Raw genomic sequence first — 20,428 nt, 5'->3', positions numbered from 1 at the left:
GGATCAGGAAGGACTGACTGGTGTCCATGGGCGTGCGTGTGGTGGGCGTTGAGTCGAGAGGGGAGATGGAGTCTGGAGAGCGAAGGGGATGGGGCGCAGGAGTGACATCATCGCCGGCTCATCTGGTCATCCGACACACCGGGTTCCGGATAAGGAAAGTCCCCGTGTTGTGTGCGAGACGAGAACCAGGACGCGGACGGGGCGGGAGCCCGCTGTGGTTAGTCGAGATGTGCGGCCGGCAGACGCCCCCAGCCGGGAGAGAGGCTCAGGCGCCAACGGAGCTACGTCAGGCGCCGAGTGGGCGGGAGGGCTCAGTTTGAAACTAGCGTGATGCGCTGACCCTGTCCAGCTCGCCATCCTCCTCCCCCATGTCCTCCACGGACATATCCCCCACAACCCCGGCGGGGGAAGAGTGAAGCAGACCCGCCGTCGCCAACGGCTCAGCTGTGTCGAGTGCACGCGACGCCGCCAGGTTAGCCCTCGTATTCATTCGCCCAATGCGCTATATCCGACCCCATTAGCCCCTGTATCCCTCCTTCTCTTTGCTGACCCCGACTTCCTTTCCTCGTCCAGAAATGCGATCGCCAGATTCCCTGCAGTCTCTGCGTCTCCCGCGGCATCCCCCACCTATGTCGCTGGGAGCCTCTCGTCCAGCGCCCCGCCCCCCAGCGGCCCCCTGACGGCGCCCCAACCTCGCCCGCCCAGAGCACTATCGCCGCCCTCACCGCTCGCATCACCCTCCTCGAGGAGACAATCACCCGCCAGAACAAACTCATCTCTGGCCAGCACTCTGATCGCCTGACCTGGTCTCTCGACGGCGATACCATGGTGCCCCCAGAATGGCGCACAGTCGACACTCCCGACGAGGAAGCCCCGCCCGAACCCTCCGCAGAGGATCCTGATTTGTTTTATTTGCAATCATCCGACCCTCCCGGTGACTCCACCGAAGACGGCGGCCCGTGCGAGTCCGACGTACAGCTCGCCGCCGTCGAGATGGCTCGTCTCACCCTCGCTCCCTCGGACGAGTACATCGGCACTGGCACGATCGTCTGTGCGATCCACAAGGTCCACGTCTGCCTCTGGAGCGTTTAGCTTCTTATGCTAACCTTCTCCTGCAGCTGGGCAACGTCAACCGAATCCGCTTTCCGCACGCCGGTGCAGGCTCGGCCCCTCTGAGCAATCCCATCCAGCCAGGCGAATCTTCCATGTCAGAACCCATCCGCCGACTCATCGCCGGCCTGCCCTCCCGCTCCTCCCTCGAGACTCTCATCGACGGTTTTTTCGCCGAGCGCAATTTCGTCCTCGGCATCCCCGAACAGTGGTTCCGCAGCGCATGCCAGCAAATGTGGGCCCACCTCGACCTGCGCTGCGTCGGCCCCGCCTGCCACGCCGCCGGTGGCTGCCCCGCTTGTACGCGCGAGATCAACCCGCACTGGCTGCTGCTCCTCTACAGCGTCATCACGCTCGCCCCCCGCCGGTTGCTCGGCCCTACCGCGGAGACGTACTTCTGGCGAGCCATGGACGCCCGCCGTTTGATCGAAGACGTCGCGCTCTCCTCCCCGACATACGCGTGGGCGACGAAGCAGAGCATGTCCCATGGCGTGACCCTTAGCTGCATCGCCGCTGCTTGCTACTGCTGCTATCTGACAGATCACGGCCGCGTCAGCGACGCCTGGAAGCTTATAGGCATGACGATTCGTATGGCCCAGGCCGTCGGACTTCACCGCGATCCAGGATGGCACAAGTGGGAAGCCATGGACAAGGTGGAGCGGGAGCTACGCTCGCTGAGCTGGTGGTATCTGGCATCCTCCGATAGGTACGAGACAGGCTGCTCATCGTCCATAGCTTATATTCACTTTTTCGCCTCGTAGGATATACTCACTTGTACTCGGGCGGCCTCGCATGCTCATCGCCGACTCCTTTGACGTCAAGTTGCTTCCTGGCACACACAACGGAGACGGGTCGGAGAACCCGCACGTGCACTATCAGCAGTCCTTCATCATACTGATGGAGTTATTGGAGAAAACGTGCCAGGCGCGCCCTTTATTTTTTTCATTCCTTTGGACGCCTTCATGACCGGATGGTGAACAGTGTATTGGTAGTCAGGCAACGCCGTACTCAGCCGTGGAGGATCTCGAAGCGCAATATGACCATTGGCTCTCCAAAATGCATCCATCTATCAACTTCCGCAATCCTGAGCCCTTGAATCCCAATCCTACGACCCAACAGCGCATACTGACATTGCAACGACACTTGTGTGGCATATACTACCACGCCGGTCTCCTCAGCCTCCATCGCCCATATTCCCTCCTCCCCGTGTCCTCTCTCAATCTCTCCGGCTCTGATTCCGATCCCACGTCTGGCGCCTCTACTTCCCGTTCGAAGTCTCGCTCGGCCTCTCCGCAAGCCTCAACAACATCCTCGTCCAAGTCCGCCTCCCCGTCTGCATCGAACAAGCCCGCGGCAGTCAACCCCTCGAACCAGCGCTGCATCGAGCTCGCGATAGCGCAGGTCCGCTTCATCTGCGACGCCGCCGACGAAGCCGCCGCGCTGCGCGAGCCCGAGCCGTCCCCGGTGCACACCCTCTTCTACTACACCTACTTCGCCTTCGACGCCGCGGTCGCGCTGGCCGTCGCGCTCGCGCAGAACCCGCCGCTCGAGCACGGCCGCGAGTACCTCGCGCTCATCGACCGCGCGATCAAGCACCTCGAGGACTCCCGCGCCGCGAACGTCGGGTTCGTCATGCAGGGCGAGATCGGCATCGCCGACCGCGCGCTCACGATCCTCGCCGCGCTCCGCAAGCGCGGTCGCTGGGACGCCCGCTTCGGCGACAGCGCGCCCCGCCCCGACAGCGCGTCGCCACCGGGGATGCCGCGGGGCATGGCTCGGGGGCCAATCTGCAGGGGCCGCCCTCGACTTCACGTTCTTCGGCGACCAAGCTCAAGCCCAACCCAAACCCAAGCCCGCGCTGGCCCCAGCACCGGCCACGGGCCCCTCCCCGCCGACCCCTCCCAGTTCGGTCTGGGCGGACAGACCCCCGCGCCCGCCTTCGCCCCCTCCTCCTCCAACGCCCCCGCGTCCACCCCGCGCCGGCCCCCACTGCCCGCGGCGGCGTCCGTGCGCGGCCGGGGCCCGCGTCCGTCTTCCCGCTCGCGTTCTCCCCGCCGGGCCTGCACATCCACGCGTCCTCGGCGCAGCCGCCGCCGCCGCCGCCCGGGGCGTTCCCCTACGGCTCCTTCATGGCGAACCCGGCCCCGGCCGACTTCGGGCTGCGCTCGCAGCGCGCGGGCGGGCAGCCGCAGCTGCCGATCATGCCGTTCGACATGCTGCAGCACAGCGGGAACCCAGAGATCGACTGGACGGCGCTCATGGGCGCGTCGGGGTGGAACGTGAACGTCCCGTTCATGGGCGAGCGGGGCGTGGGGTCGTAGTGGACGCGGGGCGGAGGCTGGATGGGAGTGGCGGTGTGTGATCTGCGTTGGGGTCCTTCTGCTTTGCATGGTTTCGTTCGGTCCGTCTAGCTGTCTGTCTCGCTCGCGAACTCTCGGATGTCTCGTGTCGGATGTAAGCGATTCTCTTTTGGAGCGCCCGGTGTCTCGGTGTAACATCACAAACTACTCACATCGGCTAATCAATGCATGTCCCGTTTGCTGCTCGTTGCTTTCTCAGTAGTGAATTTCTTCCATGGTGTAGTTTGGTTCTGTTCGGCCGGCTGTCCTTCTCAGTCGTGATCTGTCCAATGCAACATCACTTGCTTTCGCTAACCATACAAAAAGCGTTGCCGCGCTTCGCGCGGCACCCTTTCCATCATGCTCCAATGAGCGAATGCAAATAGACGAGCTGCATGCACACACGTCGCGGGCGCAACGCAGTGAGGGGGAATCTGCGCCAGGCCCGCTCGTGTACGCTCGAGCTTGCGCCCGCGCACCTCGCGGTCCGCAACCACTCCTCTACAGCCGTGAATTGCGGGTCCTTTCCGCCACCGCACCCGCGCGCGTGTCCATGAACGGGTCGCGATGGAGGCACCGCGGCGGGCGTCAGTGCCACGCGCCCAACGTGAGCCACCGCACGCGAGGGCCATGAGTGCGAGCACACCGTGCACGACCCTGAACCCGATCGTGTTGCAGGTGCCGAAGTGCTGGATGTTGAGGCCTAGGGCGAGCAGTACTGTCGCGGCGACGCAGCTTCAGCGCGGAGGCTTTGAAGATTCGTACACTGGACTCTACAGCCTGGTCTAGATCCGGACAGAAATACACCACCACATGACGCAGAAAGAATTCACGATGACAGAACGTATCATCTGCTTTTCCGTGTGCAAGCAAAGCCCGATCGCGCGTGGGGCTTCGCGATCGGCGAAGGAAAAGTGGGAATACACGCCAAACAAAGGCACTACAGGAGACTTGAATCAAGTGGAGTGCCATTAGAAGTGCCGGGAAAGCAAAAACAATACCGATCACAGGTCCACCACATATCCGTAATACGTTGTTCATTCATACATGTTTCTTTGCTGCTCACTTGGTCTTGCCTAGGTATCGTGACTTTCGGCCCCTGGCTCTTCTCTCCTTCAGACGAACGGAATCCCCAGCTCCTCCGCGATCATCGCCGCCGCTTTCTCCCGATGACGATTGCAGTCGAGTAAGTGTTCTGTAAAGCGTCTCAGCGTCTCAGCGTACTGCGGGAAGCCACAAAATACCCACCGCGGCGACGTTGCTCGGGCAGATCGACATGTCCACCACCTTCAGCCCCTCCGTCCCGTACACATTCACCGCGAGTCCACGACCCCCCTTTCCGCGCGGCTTCATCGCGCACGTCCCCATCTGCCAGCCCCAGTCGCAGCGAAGTCAGCGCGCGCCCGACATCACGACAGAAAAACCGGCGCACGCACCGAGTGCCAAGCGGACATCACCGTCGCGCGCACCCAGTCCTCCACCGCCTCGTCGTCATCCGCGCTGTACGTCAAGTCTGGGGCGTCGATCGGGACCGGGCCGTCGTGGCCTGCGCGCGCACTGCGGCGCTGGGCACGAACGTGGGGTGCGCGCCGACGAGCTCGCCGCGGTAGGACGGCATCCGGCGCGCGAACTCGCGTGAGAGCTTGTAGCCCACGTGTGGAGCGCGACGTCCGCGGGGCTGTCGGGGCGGCGGTCAACGGTGGTGTTCGAGCACAGCGCATGAGGAATGTGAAGTACGCACTCGTCGAGGAAGCCGCCGTAGAAGTCCAGCGGGGCGCTGGGGTCGGACGCGGAGGTGATGTGCAGCCTGCCGAGGGAGACGGGGTGCTGGAGGTACCACACGATGCAGAAGTTCTTGCCGCCTTTGTACTTGCTCATGTCGCCCAGGTATCTGCAGCGGAGTAGATGAGTGGCACGATACACAGCTCGTAGGTGGAGTGGACTTGCAGCGCAGCATTACCGAACCAGATGACCGGCTTCCCGGGGGAGGCGGCGTAGTAGCTTTCCCAACGCTCGCGGAAGGCGGGGCCAATTGCAGCCAGATCCTTCTCCGTCGGCCGCAACTTTACTCCCGAGTCGATGCCACTGTGCAAAATCGTGAGCAAAGCCGCATGTGCTGTGCCCTGACAGAGCTCACTTGTGCGCGATGAGCCCAGTGCCATGTTCTTCCCATTCCTTGTTCCACTCTGGCCGCAGAAGCCCGTCAGTGCCAGCCCAAGTGATAGAATGTGCATCGCGCAGATGCTCACTGTCGTTCTCCAGTTTGTCCCCAGTCACAACCCCGTCAAGGGTGTGGATCTCCGGGGCCGCGACGTACGGTACGAAAATGACCTGGTGATCTGTGTGCAGTCTATCAGTGCTCATGATCCCGTAGACCCTGGCGCGCGAGGGCCAGCGACAGACCTTGGTACTGCTCCCCCAACCCCGGGAGATCGACCACCTGCGCAACGCCAACTCGGTCGAGGACAGCCTTCTGGCCGACGCCCGACCGCTCGAGAATCCCAGGAGATCCGAAAGCGCCTGCTGAGACGACCACGAGACGCTTCGCACGGGCGGTAGTGACCTCAAAGGGAACGTCGGCGCGGAATCGTTTGTTGGGACATATTCAATGCCGACTGCTTTGGTCCCCCTGGAGTGACTTATTAACACGGCGTCGTGGGCAGGACGAGAAGCGAATGGCGTACTCGAAAATTACGCGCTTGACGTGGAATCCATCGAGCAAGGTGATGTTGGGATGCTCCGCGTTGTAGATGTAGTGGTGAGGGATGTCAGAGCGCTTTCCAGTTTCGGCGCTGATCCATCTGCAAACGGGTGGATCAGGACGAGCTCAGAGAACGGGACCGGTTGCTTGGAGTACTGACTTCTGCCATCTCTGTGCCAGGGGAGAATTCGTTGAGAAAGCTAAACGTCTTATCTGGCTGAACCACTCACCCCGTACTTGTCGCATTCATAGAGCCCGTTGACGTCGTCAGTCGCCCGCGCGTCTTGTCGTATTCCGCAGCGACGTCGAGGAACTCCTTCCCGACCTCGGTATAGAACCCTCCGGAAGAAACCTTCAGCGGCCCGGAGTACCCATGGGTCTCTTTGCCTGCTTCGAGCTCGTATGACTCGCACTTGCAGAAAAAGCGCGTCAATGCAGTCACGAGCTCAAGGCGCCAAGAGATATCCTTACCTTCCGGAGAAAGGGAAGAAGCTCTGCGGCGCTCCAGCCGCTGTTGCCATGTACTTTGGCCCACTCGTCGTAATCTGCAGCAGCAGCACGAGTGTACATCGCGACTGTATACCCAATAGGTCAGGCCGCGGCTCATGACGCGGAACCTGGACGTACAGTTGACGCTTGAGCCGCCGCCGATGCACTGTCCGCACGGGAAGACCATCTCGCGACCACCCAAGGCGTCGCTTTTTGCACTGGTGTGGAACCTGACGGTCGTGCTCTCCGGGCGGAGGTGGTGCAAGTATCTGCACGGTTGGAGGTGGAGAACGTCATTGCGAGTGGGGGGACCTGCCTCAACCACTAGGATGGTCAAAGACGGGTCTGCATCTGCCAAACGACCGGCGACGATGCATCCAGCAGTTCCGCCTGTGGAGGATGCGTTAGTGACGGGAGTGAGGGAGGTAGAAACGCGTAGTCATACCTCCAGCGATGATCACGTCGTAAGTTTGGGGGGCTGGCATTTTCGAGAGCTGGGGTGAGGAAGGGGAAAGGCCGATGGAGGATACGGGGCACCACGGGCGAGAAGGAGGGGTTTATATGCGGAATGCACCTGAGGATGGGATTACAAATGGGCGGCTCAATCTCCTTGAACGAGATCGGTCGACCTACAGGTCGTCGGGAGTGATGTATGTTCGAATCCAGATCTGTCGAAGAGAGTCTGCCGATCTGCGACGGAAGCCTTGGAAACGGGGGAGGAGGCCCAAGTCGTGGCAGTCACGCGGCGGGTGCATGGTGGGTTTCGTGGCAGGGTGTCAGGGTGGATGAGCGAAGTCACGACGGAGTCGCCATGGCGGAAAGAGCTAGATTCAGTAATCTGAAGGAGAGGAAGAGAGAGATTCATGAATCATAAGCCGCCTAGACTCCGGTCGTCAAACGCATGCAGTACTTACTGACATAGTAAAGAGACCGCAAGGTTGTGTCTTTACCTATTCTCCGCTGCACACTCTCCCCATGCTCTAAAGAGTGATAAAGAGTGACAGACGCCAAGACCTACCGTCGCGCGTTTGGTCGAGAAGTCTGGCCTCGTGTGGATGAATTCAGGGACGTCGGCTGCCGTGGTGCAGGCGCCCCCGGGGCATGATTGACACTGGCGCTACTATTCAAAATGAGTGCTGCTCAACCGCGACTACTGAAGTGCTGACGGTAGTGCACGCCCAGCACAACGTTGGCCTAGAAGGAGAGGAGACGGCGAAGAACCGGTGGAGGGCAAACAACCAGAGCTCTCCGGTGGTCTGCCCTTGAAGGCCCACGGCACATCCGAATATGCGCAGCCGGCGGGCGAGACCAAAACGAATCTCCGCCACAAGCGCTCTCTCGACATCCCATCACCGTTGACAACTTGTCTCCACGGCTTTCGGCGTCCCCGGGGAGGTCTCGACACGCCCTCCGTGCACCTGTGTGTCGTAGATTCGTGTCGTCTCCTGTGCGTACTGCGAGTGTACTTCCGTCACGGCTCAAGTATCAGCCCGCAAGCCTAGGGTCCACCCAGCTTACTTGAGTATATCCCTCGAGGCCTTGTTGCCGCCAAGGGACGCCGCGGGGGCCGGCTCGGGGGCCAACGCCTTCGACTTCACGTTCTTCAGTGCGGGCCGGTCGCGGGCCCTTGCGCGCGGACCCCTCCCAGTTCGGCTTGGGCGGACAGCACGCATGCGCACATCCACGCAGATCCACGCGGCCTCGACGCTTCCCCGACATGGCGAACCCGGCCCTGGCCGACTTCGGGGTGCACTCGCAGCGGGCGGGCAGGTGGGCAGCCGCAGCTGCCGATCACGCCGTTCGACATGCTGCAGAACAGCAGGAACCTGGATATCGGGCGCTCGATCGTCGGGGTGGAACATGACCGTTCTGTTCATGGGCAAGCTGGGTATAGTACTAGGGTCGTAGCGAACGGGGCAGAGGTAGGGTGGAGGTGGAGGAGGATGGTGAATCCAGCCTAACCAACAATACCTCGACAGCGCCGGAAGGGTCTGGATGCGGAAGTCCGTGGCAGTAGTATGGGTTTCTTCTGCTTTGGGCGGTTTGGTTCTGTCCATCTGGGTCTGTCGGTAGTCTCGTGCTGGATGTAAACCGTTATCTTTTGAATCTCCTGGCGTCTCGCTGTAACAATCCGTACTACTCACATCAGCTAATCCACGCTGCTCGGCGCCTTCTGACTTGCTCTTCTCTCTCTCAGACGAACGGATTGCCTGGTTCCAATCGCTGCCGCTTCCTCCCCGATGACGTTATGTAAATCGTCTTAGCGTTGCAGCGTACTGCGGGAAGCCTTCAGAATACCTACCGCTTCGATGGAGTGGTGAGGGATGTCCGAACGCTTTCCTTTGTTGGTGCTGATCCATCTGTAGACGTGTGGACAAGGTCGTCGACCGAGCCCAGAGAACGGGACTGGCTGCACGGGTACTGACTCCTGCCATCTCTGCCCCGGGGGAGAATCCATTGATTCACCCCGTGCTTCAAGGTAGCGTTCACAGAGCCCGGTGACGTCGGAGTCAGTCGACCCCCGCGTCTTGTCGGATTCCTACTTTCCGACCTCGGTATAGGATCCCCCGGAAGAAACCTTCAGCGGTCCAGAGTATCCGTGAGTCTCTTTGCCAGTTTCGATCATCTCGTACGACTCGCACTCGCACAGACGGCGCTGTCACGAGCCCAAGGCGCCAGGAAATATCCTTACCTTCCGGGGGAAAAGGAAGGAGCTTTGCGGTGATCAAGCGGCTGTTGGAATGCACTTCCGCCCATTCGTCGTCTGCGGCAGCGGCTCGCCCGATAGGCCAGCCTGATGATCATGGCTCGAAACTTGGACGTACAGTTGACGCTTGACCCGCCGCCGGCGCACAGCACTATCCGCACGAGAAGACCATCTGACGACCGCGCAAGGCGTCACCCTTCGCGCTGGTGTGGGACCTGACGGTCGTGCTTTCCGGGCGGAGATGGTGCAAGTATCCGCACGGCTGGAGATGAAGAACGTCGTTGCGAATGGGCAGACCCGCGTCGACCACAAGGATGACCAAAGATGGGTCTGCATCCGCCAAACGGCCGGCGAAGACGCATCCTGCAGTTCTGCATACGATGGATGTGTCACTGACGGGAGTGAGGGCGGCATAAATAATTGGTCACACCTCCAGCGATGATCACATCATAAGTTTGGGCAGCTGACATTCTGGAGAGCCGGGTGAGGAAGGGGAAATGCCGTTGGAGGACACGGGGTGCCACGGGTGAGAGCGAGGGTGGTGTATGCGGAATATCGCACCTGAGGATGGGATTGCAAACAGGCGGCTCGATTTCCTTGGCTGTTGAACGAGATCGGTCGACGCACGAGCCGAGAGTGCACTTCAAGTCTGTACGTTCGAATTCACACCTGTCGAGATGAGTCTGCTTATCATCCCAAGCCTTGGAAGCGGAGAAGGAGACCCAAATTGTGGCAGGCAAGAAGGTAAAGAAGTCGAGGGAAACCTGGAGTGTTTGTCAGGGTCGTGTCTCGGCGTCCTGCGAGGACGTTCTCTACCGTTCTCCGCCCGCACTCCCTCCCCGTGCTCTGACAGAACCTTCGCGCGTGATACAGCGATGGTGGACGAGTCTGACCTCGTTCAGATCGATCCGAGACACCAGAGGTTGGTCTCCCACCCGGTGTGTTGATCGCCTCGGCTGAGACACGGAGTAGGCGCCCGGGCATTCACACGGTCTCTATTTATGGATGGCGCTCTCGAACCGCCACCTCCCAGGTACTGACAGCAGCGAATGCCCAGCACAACCTTGACCTCGAAGGAGAGATCTCGGACCCAGGCGTCGAACCATCGATGAAGGGTACAGAACAGGAAATCCGTCTGTCGTCGCCGGGCTGGGGCCCGCGGCACGTCCGGGCGTGCACAACCACGGCCAGCGGGCGATGCAAGGTCAAAGCGCGTTCTGCTGCGCTGTGCGTACGGTCTTGCAAACGAACATCCCATCACCGTTGGAACTTTGCACCCGAAGAGATCGAGGAAAGTATCAAACCTCCCACCGTGAACCAAGTTTGTCTCCCCAGCGTCCCCGGCAAGACCTCGGCAAGGCGTGCGCACTGCCAGTTTGGTTTCGTGGCTCTGTCGACCCACAGGCTCAGGGCTCACTTATGTAGATCCCTCGACCCCTTGCCTGCCCTCGGCTCTTGCTCCCCAGCCTCTTTAGCCCCAGCCTTGGCCCTACACGTGCACGCCCCCGCCGTCGCCCATTACGCCCCTCGCCAGCCCACTTCGACCGTCATCACCACCTCCCACCATGGCCGACTTGCCGCCGTCCAGTAGGAACGACTTTGGGGCATGGCTCGTGGGCTCGTTCGTCGGTACATTGTGAGGGCACATCTTTCAGACTTCGACCCCCCAGTCCTGGCAGGCATGAGGTTGACGCGTTCGGAATCTTAGATTGGAAGGGATGCTCCTTCAAAACACAATCACCTACTTTCGACGATACCCCTCCGACTCTGTGTACCTAAAGTCGTGGGTGCGCATCGTTGTTCTCGGCGGTCTAATCTTAAGCCATATGTTGACCACTTCCAACGATAGGTCGCAATCGGCGTGTAAGCTTACTGGGCTCAAGTTCAGTATGTATAACTGAACACCTCTTGACAGACTACTGCAGACGCTCACGACCATCTTCACGATCCATTCATGGTAAGCCCTTATGGCGAGCTGCGTACCCTCGATAAACGCCGCTCACCCACTATCTCAGCTATTTTTATTCCGTCCAAAACTTCAACACTCCCAACATTCTCCAGCATGGCGCCGTGTGGTCGTCAAAGGTGCGGTCCGCCATCCGGACACGGACGTATACCATAGCTCATTTGTCCTCATCCAGCTCGTCCCTATCGTTGGGGTAAGTCCTGTAACGACACCAAGAAACTCAGACATGCTCATACGTGCGCAGTCGATCAGTCTTCTAGTATCCGAAAGGTGCGCATTTCTTCCAAGTGCAGCCCGAATGTCCGAGGGTGATCACTCATTGACGTCGCGCAGCTTTTTCGGACAACGCGCCTATCTATGTATGCTCGCGAATTCCTATGACCGCCACCATCATTCATAACCATTTGTGCGCAGTGAGTGGAACGAAGCTCCGCATCCTCGCAGCGACAGCGGTGGGTTGTTTGGTTGTGACCTATCCACGATTTATCCTAACCACATTTGCAGATGGCCATGGTCGTTACGGCGATAGGTCTGCTTCAAGTTTGTCTCTTCATAATGATACCTCTCCAGTCTAATCGCTCCATGTCCCCTATAGGTTTCTATATTGGCGAGTACACTGCTCCGTCTCCTAGGATCAACTCTGACCTCTCCATCTCCAGGTGTCGCAGTCCAAGCGTATGTTTCATTCTTGAGCACGCGAAACCCTCCTCTCATCGCGGTCTGGTTCAGCTTCGAGATCAACGACCTATCCAAATCTGAGAGCTCAGGAAGTGTACGCTCATACTCCTGTTTAAGCTTCATACATCCTCTAATGTGTTCTGCAGTGGCTTGCGGCAACCGCGGCCGGGCTGCTACTTGCAGGAGACATAATCTTGACTTCAGTGTTGATCTATGTCTTCCATACCAGCAGAACAGGTGGCAAGCGGTGAGGATGTGCCCCGTAATTATGAACGAACGTTAATCGCCACCCTGCACAGGTCGGATACAGTGCTTGACGTGCTTATCAAATATACCGTCAGCTCTGGTAAGCCCCTTCTTCGTGGTACACCACTCCACCTCAGGCTGACATCGTGTGCACAGGCCTATTGAACTGGTACGATCCAAAGGAAATCATCTGAGATGTGCTCCTAACGAAGGTTTCTCACCATCCTAGCGTCTTCAACCTCGCATCGATCGCACTGGTCGGGCCTTTGTACCTCACGTTTGGTTCGCCGTGCTTACCACTTCTCTCTGCCACAGACCGCCGCGTTCCCCCGCGGCATCATTTTCGTGGCCACTATCCTCGTTAGCCAGCAAGTATACACGAATTCGGTCCTCGTCGCGTATGCACCCCGCCTTCTCCGTTTTTGTGACACTGGTGTTGATGCTCGACGAAGCCTCAACTCGAGAAGGCGCTTAAGGCGGGGCATAGAGGGCTGCACTTGCGACGCCGGCAACCCTACCAGCACGCTACGCTTCCAGACCGGGACCGTCCTCGCTGAAAACTCGGACCCGACTCGCAAGGCTTCACACAACGCGGGCATCACTGCTGTCGCGCAGACCCCGGAGCTGCACTCGGTGAGTCGCGGAGCGGTGACGCCGTAGGAGCGTGTCGCGTAATATGCCACTCACGCTGTGGGTGTGCAGAGCACGTGTATTAGAAATTCTTCGCAGCCCGCGATAGACAACGTGGACGGCGGGGAGCTCATCGCGGACGCAGGGACCACTCTGGAGCTGCACGAGACGGACGACTTTCGGAGACGACATGAGCGGTCGGAGGACCCGTCGTCGTCGTCGATTCTCGTGTAGTGCTAGTACTTGCGGCGAGATCTTGGCTCATCAGGACTGAGGGGATCCTGTAGCATCGTTGCATAAAACCCACTTACATGGCTGCAGCTTAAATTCGAACCACGTACTACTCTTATGCTGAGCAACCTAAAAGAGGATATGAGCATATCTCAGGGCCGTGAAGCGTCCATGTTGGGTAAAGAGTCCGATCTCCGCTCAGACGAATGCCATGGACTATGAGTAGTGGCCTAGCTCTTTGAACGAAACACAACAGTCAGGCGGCCGCCCAGTCACTGCCAACGAGTCGCTCGATAATGAAGCCGTATTCTCTTGGACAGTGCGCGCGAAGATAGACATGATGGTGGCTTGGGGTACGATAGTGAAAATTCCCTGAGAAAGCTTTGGGGTTGAGCACAGGTGCCTGGCCATCAAATCCAGACAAGTACTCCGATCGAACACGGGCGCTCCGGGCGCTCACTGCAACTTGCCAGGAACCACGACGAACCGCGGCAGCACGACTTCCTCAAGGTGCCGTTATTGTTGCTCCGCTGTGCATGTGATGCTGGATGTTCAAGTGGGGCTAACACAATGCTGCCAGCTCCCTCCAGGCGTCTCTGATTGCTCCAAGAACCGGGGTTCGCTGCCACGCCGCAAAGTGTACACACTTGTAGCTCCATAACCTTCAAGCACAGGAGATTACTCACCTTCTCTGTGAACGCCGGGCACATTCCATTTTCAAGAACCAATAAAGGTTATAATAGTCGCTATCTGTTGAGGTACGAAGCATATCGCTCATTCACTTGGAGGACTATATATATATGCGTTCCGCTGACACATTTTACTAGAAGCGCGCGTTGTGCCATCTCGAGGTAGCACTCGGACACCTTAACGAGCCATGTTGCCCACAAACACCGTCACACTCGCCGTCTACTTAGGAGTGCTGCCGACCATCTGGTACCTGTGGAAGAAGGCCTATTCGCTTTACACCTCTCCGCTGCTCCACCTCCCCGGACCTCACTCTCCCAACAAGTTCTATGGACACGTCCGACAGATGTGCAGCCCAACGAGCGGGCCCATTACCCTCCAGTGGCTGGAGGATTACGGGCCCACTATCTGCACAAGCTGGCTGTTCCAGGTCACCTCTCTTTTGGCTTAGTGCTCGCGCTCACCTGGGCTGAATTTTGACATTTTAGCTACCCTCGTTGTGGACTGCTGATCCGACGGCGCTCACTCGAATACTTACCTCGTCGAAATATATCAAACCTTGGGAAGCTAGAATGTCTGCGGCCCAGGTAATCGGGAACAGTGAGCATCAACGCTAGACACGCCGTCCAGTCTGATCTTACTCTGCTCTCGTACAGGCGTGCTCATCATGGAAGGTACTCAGCCTACTTCGTCTTCATTGCAAATTGTCGCTCAACTGCGTTTGATATAAGGCGAAGCCCATAGAAACCAGGTTCGTCGGTGAGCTTATTTCGGTTTGAAACTGATCTGATCTTAGCCGGAACTACAGAGACGTATCCTGGTCCGTGTGCGTTCGCTTCCTGAACTTTCAATCCTCTCATACTCCCCAGAACCCTGCATTCAGTCCGGGACAGATCAGGGAGCTAACGGCATGCATGGTCCACAAGGCACTGCAGGTAATATATACAACTTTCAACGTGGATGTACTGTTCATATCCCTTTTCCGCCAGCTGCGCAAATACTGGGAAGCCCAGCTGAACGGGATGGACGACTGGGTCACACTGAATGCCGCCGATGGCCTCAAGAAGGTGACACTAGACATAATAGGTCTCGCAGGTCAGCTGAGTCTCCTCCGCTCTACCATGCCTCACGATTTCACGTTCCGGAGGCAGGGTTTGGATACGACCTAGAGGCGCTGAGCCTGGACGGAAAGCCGAACGAGCTATGTGAGGCGTTCGGCCACATCTTCGGGACAGCCCCACCGGTGTCGATCCTCCGCCTTTTCATGGCTTTTGTACCCCAGCTAGATTTCTTCGTGAGTTCGCTACACGTGTTCTTCCAACCCGAGCCTGATACTGATTCTTGTCCAGCCAGACGAGCGCACAATCAAGATCAACGAAGCAATGGAAACGATGCGTCGTATAGGGCTGCAGCTTATCCGCGAGAAGCGCGAGGCCATCCTCGCGGAGTCCTCCGGGAAGGGTAGTGGTAGCGTAGGGAAGCACGACGTCGAGGGCCGCGACCTGCTCTCGCTACTCATCAAAGCCAACATGGCGAGCGACCTTCCCGACGAGCAACGGCTCTCAGAGGAGGAAGTCCTATCCCGTACGTACCCTACGCGCCTCTACCGAAGACCACTGACCCACGCTTTCGACCTACGGCAGAGATCCCAACGTAAGTACCGAATTTTTACTTCACCACATCATCCTCGCTCACAACCACCAGCTTCCTCATCGCCGGACACGAGACGACGTCGAGCTCCGTCTCGTGGTGCCTCTTTGCGCTGACGCAGGCCCCCGCCGCGCTCGCTACCCTCCGCGCCGAGCTCCTCGCAGTCCCCACGGACGCCCCAACGATGGACGAGCTCGCGGCGCTCCCGTATCTCGACCAGGTAGTGCGCGAGACGATGCGCCTGCACACGCCCATGACGTTCACGCTCCGCGTCCCGACCGAGGACGACGTGATCCCCGTCGGCACGCCGTACACGGACCGCCGTGGTGTCGTGCGGCACGAGATCCAGTGCGTCTCCCACGCAGCTCGACTCTCCGTGCTCCCGTAGCCTCATTTGAATCATACAGTATCATGAAGGGAAACCGCATCGTCATCCCCGTGCTCGCGCTGCACCGGTCCAAGGCCGTCTGGGGCGACGACGCGCTCGAGTTCCGGTCCGTCCCCACCCTTTCCTCTCGCGCTTCGTTCGGCACTCACCCTTTGCCTACCCTCCTACTCCCCAGGCCCGAGCGCTGGCAAAACCCCCCGGAGGGCCTCGCCGCGAGCATCCCCGGGGTGTGGAGCAACCAGCTCGCCTTCCTCGGCGGCCCGCGCGCGTGCATCGGGTACCGCTTCGCGCTCACCGAGTGCGTCCGCTCCTCCTTCCGTCCGCGCCTGAACGCTGATTCCTATGCGGGGCGCGCGCAGGATGAAGGCGATCCTGTTCACGATCGTGCGCGGGTTCGAGTTCGAGCTCGCGGTGCCCGCGGAGGAGATCGTGCCGGTCGGGCTCATGACGCGGCGCACGGCCGTGAAGAGCGAGGCGAAGAAGGGCGCGCAGCTGCCGCTGAGGATGCGGCCGTACCGGCGCACGTAGTACGGGTGGACCTTGGCTGATCATTTAGAGGCAGCCGTGCATTTGTGCAGATCTATGTCCCTTGCCTGGAGGGACGAACTCCATGTCCAAAGCCAATGTGCTCCTGATTACACATCGACGTCCCACCATCTTCTGGCTTCGCGCAAGCGGCGTGCGATTGTCAAACACCTATCGGCGGAGTGTCTTGGCACGGAGACGAAGGGGCAGCAGTGCGGAGGAGAGGCGTAGATGCTACAAATGCTACAAGTGATTCCAGCCCTAGATCGTTACGACATGATTGTTTTACTTCTCGCATACGTCCAAACAAACGCATGACCCTTGAAACCAACCCCTCCCAGGCTAACCCGACGGATTTGCACACATAAACACAATCAAATCTCTGCGGATCCATCGTTCAGATATCGTCCGCGATAGAGGGGATGAGCGCAAACAACGTACTCGCCATGGCAGCGATATCTGTGCTCTGGACGTAGTCCTCGAACTCGGCAACCTTTTCCTGCAGGTCCTCCAGGGAGACCTTCTCGTCCTCTGCACGAGCAGCGACGCATCAGCCGTTTGGATGCAGCAGAGACGCCGAATACACGCACCGACGACGAGAGAGATCTGGAGCTTCGAGACCCCGAAGCCGACCGCAACGAGCGTGCTGCTCCCCCACACGAGCCCGTCCATCTCGATCGAGCGCACGGACTCCTCGAGCTTCGCCATGTCCGTCTCGTCGTCCCACGGCTTGACGTCCAGGGTTACGAGGGACTGAGAAAAAAAAGCTGCGATGAGCATGAATGACGAAAACGGCGCAGAATAGTTCGTACGGACCTTGGCCACGGTCTTAGCCTTGCCAGCCTTTTTCGCGTTGTAGGCGGCGACACGCTCGGCCTTGACGCGCTCGGCCTCGGGATCCTCCTCACCGTCAGAGGCAAAGAAGTCGATTTCTTCTTCCTCTGCAGCAACGGCCTTGGCGGGTACAGGATCAGTGGTGGGGTTGGCGGACATGATGCACGATGGTTAGAGGAGGAATCTTGAAAATGGGATGTCGATGGACGCGATCCTGAGGGCCTGACGTCATCGCCCAATATGGCAACCGAGGCGCTGGCTGGAAAGTTCTGGGGATGACGAGCGTTGTCTCCTCCCGTCTCGCCTCGCCGACAGTTCTCGAACAAACCTCCGCGTCGCCCGAAATGCCTCGAACCCACTCAAGGTGTGTTATATATCGTCTCGAGCTCCCTTCGTCCGCCACTCACCATCCAGACAACCGTCACAACCCATTCCACCATGTTCCCCTACTACTACCCCTCGTCCTCTACTTTCTCAGACTCCGATTACCTCCGCGCCCTGGCTGAAGAGCGCGCCGCACGCGAGCAGTACGTCGCCGCCCGCCGTGCCCAGGAGGAAGCCCGTGAGCGCGCCGCTCGTGCTCGCGCCGCCCGCCGTTCCTACCTCTCCCCCTACTCTTCCTACCATGATGACGAATACCCCTACGCTGCCGACATGGACCTCGACATGGACCCTCTCGACGCCGGTGTCTATGGCCCTCCCCAGCGTCTCCCAAGCTTCACTGGAGGCTCGCGCCCCCTTAGCCACGCCGGCTTCGACCCCTACCGCGAGAGGGAGCGCGCCATCCTTGAAGATCGTCGCCGCCGGGAGCTGCTCGAAGAACAGCGTCGCAAGGAGTTGTTGGAGGAGCAGCGAAGGCGGGAGTTGTTGGAGCTGGAGAGGAGAAGGAGAGGCGGCGCCTTGACGAAGAGCGCATCCGCCGCATCCTCCAGGAGGAGCGGCAGCGCGAAGAGGCAGCGCGCCAGAAGCTGATTGAGGAGGAGCGCATTAGGAGGGCGCTAGAAGAGGAGAGGATCCGCCGCGCTATGCTCGAGGAAGAGGCGGCGAAGCAGTCACGGCAAGACTCCCTCGAGCCCCTCCTCCGCGCACTCGGCTTCGTGCCCGCTCCCAAGACGGCCGACTCTGATTTGGACAAGGTAAGCAGCCTCAGTTCCCATTGGCGCAACCGGTTTGTTAACGCATACACCGCAGTCTCGTGCTGGCCGTCCTCAGCAGGCCACTCCCGTCGCTCATCGTCACACTGCGGGACTCAACCCGAGCCCCGTTCGCCCCTACCCCTTCGGACGTTCTGCCGCCCCGACTGGTCGTTCTCCATCACCCAAGACCTCCACTTCCCCGACCACCACCTCTACCCCCGCCATGGCCCACATCCCCATTACCTCCCCGAGATCTGCCGCTCGCTCCCGTCAACCTTCGCGTGAAGAGCAAACGGCCGCTGCTGAGAAGATCCAAGACGCGTACCGGGCGCATGCTTCGCGCAAGCACGCCCTCAAGGCCCTCTCGGGCATCCGTCGACGCTTCCTCGCCGCGCGCACCGGCTTCTCCCTCCCCACCACCGTCGACTTCGACATCGGCACCCACGGCCGTCTCCCTCCAACTACGGTCACCGTCGAGGCCTCCCTGAAGGCGCGCGGAGACGCGGAGGACGCGGACGCGGACGCGCTCCTCTGTGCCGCGCCGCGTCTCGCGTACTCGCCGACCAACGCGCCGCTGCATGCGTACGAGGAGGAGCTGAACCGGCTTCTCACCGCGCTCGACGCGGTCGAGAGCCGCGGCGACCACGGCGTGCGCGCCGCGAGGAGGGAGCTAGCGAGGGCGGTCGAACAGGAGGCGGAGCGCGTCGAACGGTGGAGGGGCATTGTCTGGAAGTGGTGGACGGAGTCGCAGAAGGAGGACGAGAAGGAGGACGTCCCGGCTGTGGAGGTGTCGTCGTCGTCTTCCCCTGCGTATACTCACACTGTGGAGGTCGAGCCCGCCGAAACTGCCGTTGCGGACGCCGCCGTGCAGCCTGCCGAGGCCGCCGTGGTCGAACTTCCAGTCGAAGTCATTCCCGCCTCTCTGGCCGCCGACCCGACCATCCTCGTCGAATCTCCCGCTACCCCCAAAGTCGACATCCCCTTCATTCCCTCTGAGACCGATCCTTCCGAGCCTACCCCCTTCGAACCCCAAGTCGTCGAGCCTCCCGAACCCCAAGTTGTCGAGCCCCAAGTCGACGAACCTGTCCCCGTCCCCGAGCCGGTTGAAGATGCAGTCATCGAGGATGCCACCCCCGCGTCCACCAACGCCGTTGAGCTTCAAACGGAGCCCGAACAGTCGAGTCGCCCAGCGACGCCCGCGCTCACTCGCGAGTCGCAGACGGAGCCTGATACGACGGACGTCGAGCCCGAAGAAGCGTTGACCCCAGTCCTGAGCGAGCACCCACTCGCGCCTGTCGAGGTCGTGACGGAGGAGACGGAGGACTCAGCTGTGCCCGCGCGGGTCGAGCAGCCGAAGACTGCGCCGGAGCTGGTGGATTCTGAGAGCAGGATACAAGTCGAAAGCCACCATTGAATCTGAGACGACTCATCAGACATGTAATGCAGTAGTTGAGCTAGGTTGTAACTTAGTATATCCTCCACTTGCGCAATGCACCCTCCGGTGATGAATTTGCATGATACAAAGAAGTCTGAGTAACCCAACGCACTTCGAGGGCAAAAACCATTGGGTAGCCTGAACGCGACCACGGCCCGGCAGCCGGCCCGACGCTGCCCCCACCGACGAGCGTCGCGCTCACCTCAGCTGGACGCCCACCTGGAAACCGCTTCAATACCGTCGTTTCGGCGGCTACCTTCGTAGCATCTCAGCGATGACATCCACTTCAATCAAGTTCAAACAGAGGACTGACTTGGAAATCCTATCGCTTCCAGTGGATCATTAGTTTGCGAAGCGTTTGTCGCGGCATTATGATACTAGTCTCCCGACAGAGTGCTGTCCTGCCATCATACATCCCTACGAGGTTAGCGCAAATTACTCGAGCGGTCCGAGACTCGATGGACGACGACGCTGGCCTGAATGGGCGTCTAAATCGCGTGGACCTTAGGCATTGCACTGGCAGGCACCCGCGGCATCTCGCCCTGTATTGACTGCGCCTGCAGTATATATTACTTGAACATAGCCGGTGCCATTCCCTGGCCGTGGTGTCCGCAGTCCGGTCGCACCGCGCACTTCCAGGCTTCGAATCCAGGGCTCATATCGCCGCCTTAGATAA

The 20,428-nt window shown here is 59.8% G+C and overlaps 6 protein-coding genes across 6 annotated transcripts; 4 read left to right on the top strand and 2 right to left on the bottom strand.

Moving 5' to 3' along the window:
* Positions 1-88: 88 nt before the first annotated feature.
* BXZ73DRAFT_91886 (uncharacterized protein) lies at positions 89-3,431 on the top strand (the record flags this gene model as incomplete). Its single annotated transcript, XM_048026149.1, has 9 exons — positions 89-101; positions 350-370; positions 414-472; positions 574-1,065; positions 1,119-1,816; positions 1,872-2,027; positions 2,103-2,316; positions 2,431-2,855; positions 2,963-3,431. 9 exons carry the CDS (start codon positions 89-91, stop codon positions 3,429-3,431), a joined length of 2,547 nt encoding a protein of 848 aa, XP_047874598.1.
* A 1,165-nt stretch (positions 3,432-4,596) lies between these two features.
* BXZ73DRAFT_104607 (alcohol oxidase-like protein) lies at positions 4,597-7,124 on the bottom strand (the record flags this gene model as incomplete). The annotated part of the gene is made up of 16 exons (XM_048015961.1): positions 4,597-4,644; positions 4,698-4,817; positions 4,886-4,949; positions 5,027-5,127; positions 5,187-5,340; positions 5,373-5,534; positions 5,587-5,635; positions 5,699-5,788; positions 5,853-6,012; positions 6,066-6,078; positions 6,134-6,250; positions 6,307-6,321; positions 6,381-6,562; positions 6,622-6,725; positions 6,778-7,029; positions 7,085-7,124. The coding sequence occupies 16 exons, from the start codon at positions 7,122-7,124 to the stop codon at positions 4,597-4,599; spliced, it is 1,671 nt and encodes a 556-aa protein (XP_047874597.1).
* Positions 7,125-10,911: 3,787 nt separating this feature from the next.
* On the top strand, positions 10,912-13,100 carry BXZ73DRAFT_104606 (uncharacterized protein; the record flags this gene model as incomplete). Its single annotated transcript, XM_048015960.1, has 19 exons — positions 10,912-10,982; positions 11,055-11,133; positions 11,196-11,209; positions 11,262-11,303; positions 11,362-11,431; positions 11,488-11,505; positions 11,557-11,582; positions 11,646-11,671; positions 11,727-11,764; positions 11,817-11,841; positions 11,972-11,987; positions 12,042-12,084; positions 12,137-12,237; positions 12,290-12,336; positions 12,393-12,405; positions 12,466-12,493; positions 12,552-12,634; positions 12,689-12,869; positions 12,966-13,100. The coding sequence occupies 19 exons, from the start codon at positions 10,912-10,914 to the stop codon at positions 13,098-13,100; spliced, it is 1,056 nt and encodes a 351-aa protein (XP_047874596.1).
* Positions 13,101-13,974: 874 nt separating this feature from the next.
* Positions 13,975-16,350, top strand: BXZ73DRAFT_104605 (cytochrome P450; the record flags this gene model as incomplete). Its single annotated transcript, XM_048015959.1, has 14 exons — positions 13,975-14,214; positions 14,273-14,384; positions 14,441-14,458; positions 14,516-14,535; positions 14,593-14,604; positions 14,654-14,719; positions 14,774-14,879; positions 14,936-15,078; positions 15,134-15,368; positions 15,428-15,437; positions 15,489-15,782; positions 15,842-15,928; positions 15,998-16,120; positions 16,182-16,350. 14 exons carry the CDS (start codon positions 13,975-13,977, stop codon positions 16,348-16,350), a joined length of 1,635 nt encoding a protein of 544 aa, XP_047874595.1.
* Positions 16,351-16,744: 394 nt separating this feature from the next.
* Positions 16,745-17,340, bottom strand: BXZ73DRAFT_104604 (elongation factor 1-beta; the record flags this gene model as incomplete). The annotated part of the gene is made up of 3 exons (XM_048015958.1): positions 16,745-16,878; positions 16,938-17,100; positions 17,164-17,340. 3 exons carry the CDS (start codon positions 17,338-17,340, stop codon positions 16,745-16,747), a joined length of 474 nt encoding a protein of 157 aa, XP_047874594.1.
* A 279-nt stretch (positions 17,341-17,619) lies between these two features.
* On the top strand, positions 17,620-19,731 carry BXZ73DRAFT_80064 (uncharacterized protein; the record flags this gene model as incomplete). Its single annotated transcript, XM_048023211.1, has 3 exons — positions 17,620-17,977; positions 18,007-18,317; positions 18,373-19,731. 3 exons carry the CDS (start codon positions 17,620-17,622, stop codon positions 19,729-19,731), a joined length of 2,028 nt encoding a protein of 675 aa, XP_047874593.1.
* Positions 19,732-20,428: the final 697 nt, after the last annotated feature.

This window comes from Epithele typhae, assembly GCF_022376455.1.
Source record: "Epithele typhae strain CBS 203.58 chromosome Unknown BXZ73scaffold_53, whole genome shotgun sequence".
In the NCBI taxonomy this organism is placed as follows: domain Eukaryota; kingdom Fungi; phylum Basidiomycota; class Agaricomycetes; order Polyporales; family Epitheliaceae; genus Epithele; species Epithele typhae.
This window is presented reverse-complemented; position numbering and strand designations above follow the sequence as displayed.